Source organism: Puntigrus tetrazona, chromosome 22 (genome assembly GCF_018831695.1).
Source record: "Puntigrus tetrazona isolate hp1 chromosome 22, ASM1883169v1, whole genome shotgun sequence".
In the NCBI taxonomy this organism is placed as follows: domain Eukaryota; kingdom Metazoa; phylum Chordata; class Actinopteri; order Cypriniformes; family Cyprinidae; genus Puntigrus; species Puntigrus tetrazona.
Window position 1 is genome coordinate 544,129 of NC_056720.1, and position 2,500 is coordinate 546,628.

At 43.9% G+C, this 2,500-nt stretch overlaps 1 protein-coding gene across 1 annotated transcript in view; it reads right to left on the reverse strand.

Annotated features, from left to right (window-relative positions):
- Positions 1-2,500, reverse strand: part of atad3 (ATPase family AAA domain containing 3) — an 11,172-nt gene that overhangs the window by 3,056 nt on the left and 5,616 nt on the right. Inside the window, exons 6-11 of the mRNA XM_043223627.1 lie at positions 2,327-2,492; positions 1,662-1,731; positions 947-1,102; positions 810-866; positions 613-738; positions 1-81 (exon numbers count right to left, since the gene is read on the reverse strand). The exon at positions 1-81 is cut by the window's left edge and continues 44 nt beyond it. Coding sequence (XP_043079562.1) covers positions 1-81; positions 613-738; positions 810-866; positions 947-1,102; positions 1,662-1,731; positions 2,327-2,492 — 656 coding nt within the window. The remainder of the gene's footprint in view (positions 82-612; positions 739-809; positions 867-946; positions 1,103-1,661; positions 1,732-2,326; positions 2,493-2,500) is intronic.

Consider the following 2,500-nt stretch of genomic DNA (forward strand, 5'->3'; position numbering starts at 1 on the left):
CGTCACTCCGTCTCGACCCATCGGCGCCACGTCTCCTCCCGTCATGATGGCGTAATCCATCCCAGAATGCATCGCCAGCTTCTGCTCACAGCCAATCAGACAGTTACGATCTGTTCATGTTCAAAATGTTTAAAGCTTTAAAAAAAAAAAAGCTTCATAAAAATAATGATAAAGTCACATTTCAGCCTTTAAAGAAAGGTCACAATGATGATTCATTAAAGAATAATTCTACTCATTTATCTGATTGTACAGATTCAAGCTCATCTTTCAGCTAGCGCTCAATCCACAGCAGCGCACACACACACACACACACACACACACACACACAGCGTCTCAGAGACTGAATGTAAGCGTCTGTAGTACCGGTCTCAGCCAGCAGGGGGAGCTGGAGAAGCAGCAGAGCCGTTTACCGCAAGCTTCGACTAAAACACTAGTTCATTACATGGAGCGAAGAAGAAAACTAAATGTTATTGAATAGTTTCCGAAGACCTTCAAAGGTGCATTCGAATAATTAATTCATATATTTGTTTAAAAATTATGTTCCGACGCTTTTAAAACCAGTTTTCCGACGTGTTTTCACTACAAACGAAACCATTCTGCCGTTTTCTGCACCTTAGCGAAGAGCGTCTTCCCTGTCCCCGCCGGCCCGTACATCAAGATGTTCCGGTACAGTCCACGGTTCTGCCGCGTGTTCCTCGTCGCTATGGCGATGTCGCGCACGCGCTCCTCCAGCGTCGGCTGCAAAGAGACAGGAAGTGAGACACACGCTCTAACAGGAAGTGTGCGTGGTGAAGGACACAGACACTCACGCTGAGCACCACTCCCTCCAGCGCGTCCTGAGGTTTGCTCTTCAACCGCTTCGCCATCTGAAACGATACATGCGTACGTGAGTCCACCGCACTTCCTGTCTGTGCAGGAAGTGATCATCAAACCCTGATCTGTGTACCTTGATGGGGTGTTTGAGGGCTTCCACCACAGTGAATCGTGACGTCTCTCGCACTAGCGAAGGTTTTCCTAGCCGCGCCTCGATATATCGTCCGGCCACAGCAGTTGCGTTACGAGCAGAATAAACACCCACCGCCAGCAGAGTGAGTCCCGCCACCTGCAGGACACTCAGAGCGTCACACACACACTCGCTCACTCACACACTCACACTCACACTCGCGCACACTCACTCTCTCACACACACTCACTCTCTCACACACTCACTCTCTCACTCTCACACACACACTCACTCACACACACACACTCACTCACACACACGCACACTCACACACACTCACTCTCTCACACACTCACTCTCTCACACACTCACTCTCTCACACACTCACTCTCTCACACACACACTCACACACACTCACACACACTCACACACTCACACACACACACTCACTCACACACACTCACACACTCACACACACTCACACACACACACACTCACACACACACTCACACACACACACACACACACACACACACTCACACACACACACACACACACACACACACACACACACACACACACACACACACTCACACACACACTCACACACACACTCACTCACACACACACTCACTCACACACACACTCACACACACACACACACACACACACACACACACACACACACACACACACTCACTCACACACTAACGCTTACCGTTGCCGTCACTTTATCCCAGTCGGATACAAATGCACGGAAACCTTCCCCGAACACGGCGCCCGCCGTCCTGAAACACACGACCACATGCAGTAAGTTTATGATTTACCAATGTTTAATTCTAATTTAGTGTGGTATTTACTCGTAATATAATCATTATATATATAGATACAATATTTAAATGAAATGCAAGAAAAACTATATACATTTTACTTTTATTTAACTAGTTTATTTAAATTTTTATCTAAAAGTATTTTCATGCCTTCATACAAAATAAATTAAATAGTGTTATATTTATTTAAATTGCAAAATGCAAACTAAATATTTATAAATATCCCAGAAGTAAATATACTACTCACAAAGTGTAACCATACATCCTTTGTAAAGAAATAGTAATACTTTGTGAACAGCGTATTAATTTCTGGGATATTTATAAATAGTTTATTCACATTTTACCTAAAAAAATAAAAATAAATAGATACAACGCTATTTATTTTGTATGAAGTCATGAAAACAATTATAGATATTTTGTTGCCAATTTGATCTAAAAATAGCTAAATTATATTAAAAATAAATTAAAAAAAATAATAATATTATTGTTCTAAATGTATACAAATAAATATGTATGAAACATCAGAATATTGGTGCCGAAGTGTGTGAAGCACCGTATGGACTCGAGGACGGTCTGTCGGTGTTCGGCCGCCTTCAGTCGGATCTGCTCGCGGATGATGTCAGCGTTCTCTCTCTCCACACGTGCGCGAGCTTTAGACTCCGCCTCCACGCGTAGCATCTCGTTCTTGTGCCGCAGCTCCATCTCGTGTTCGACGGTCGCTGCAGAA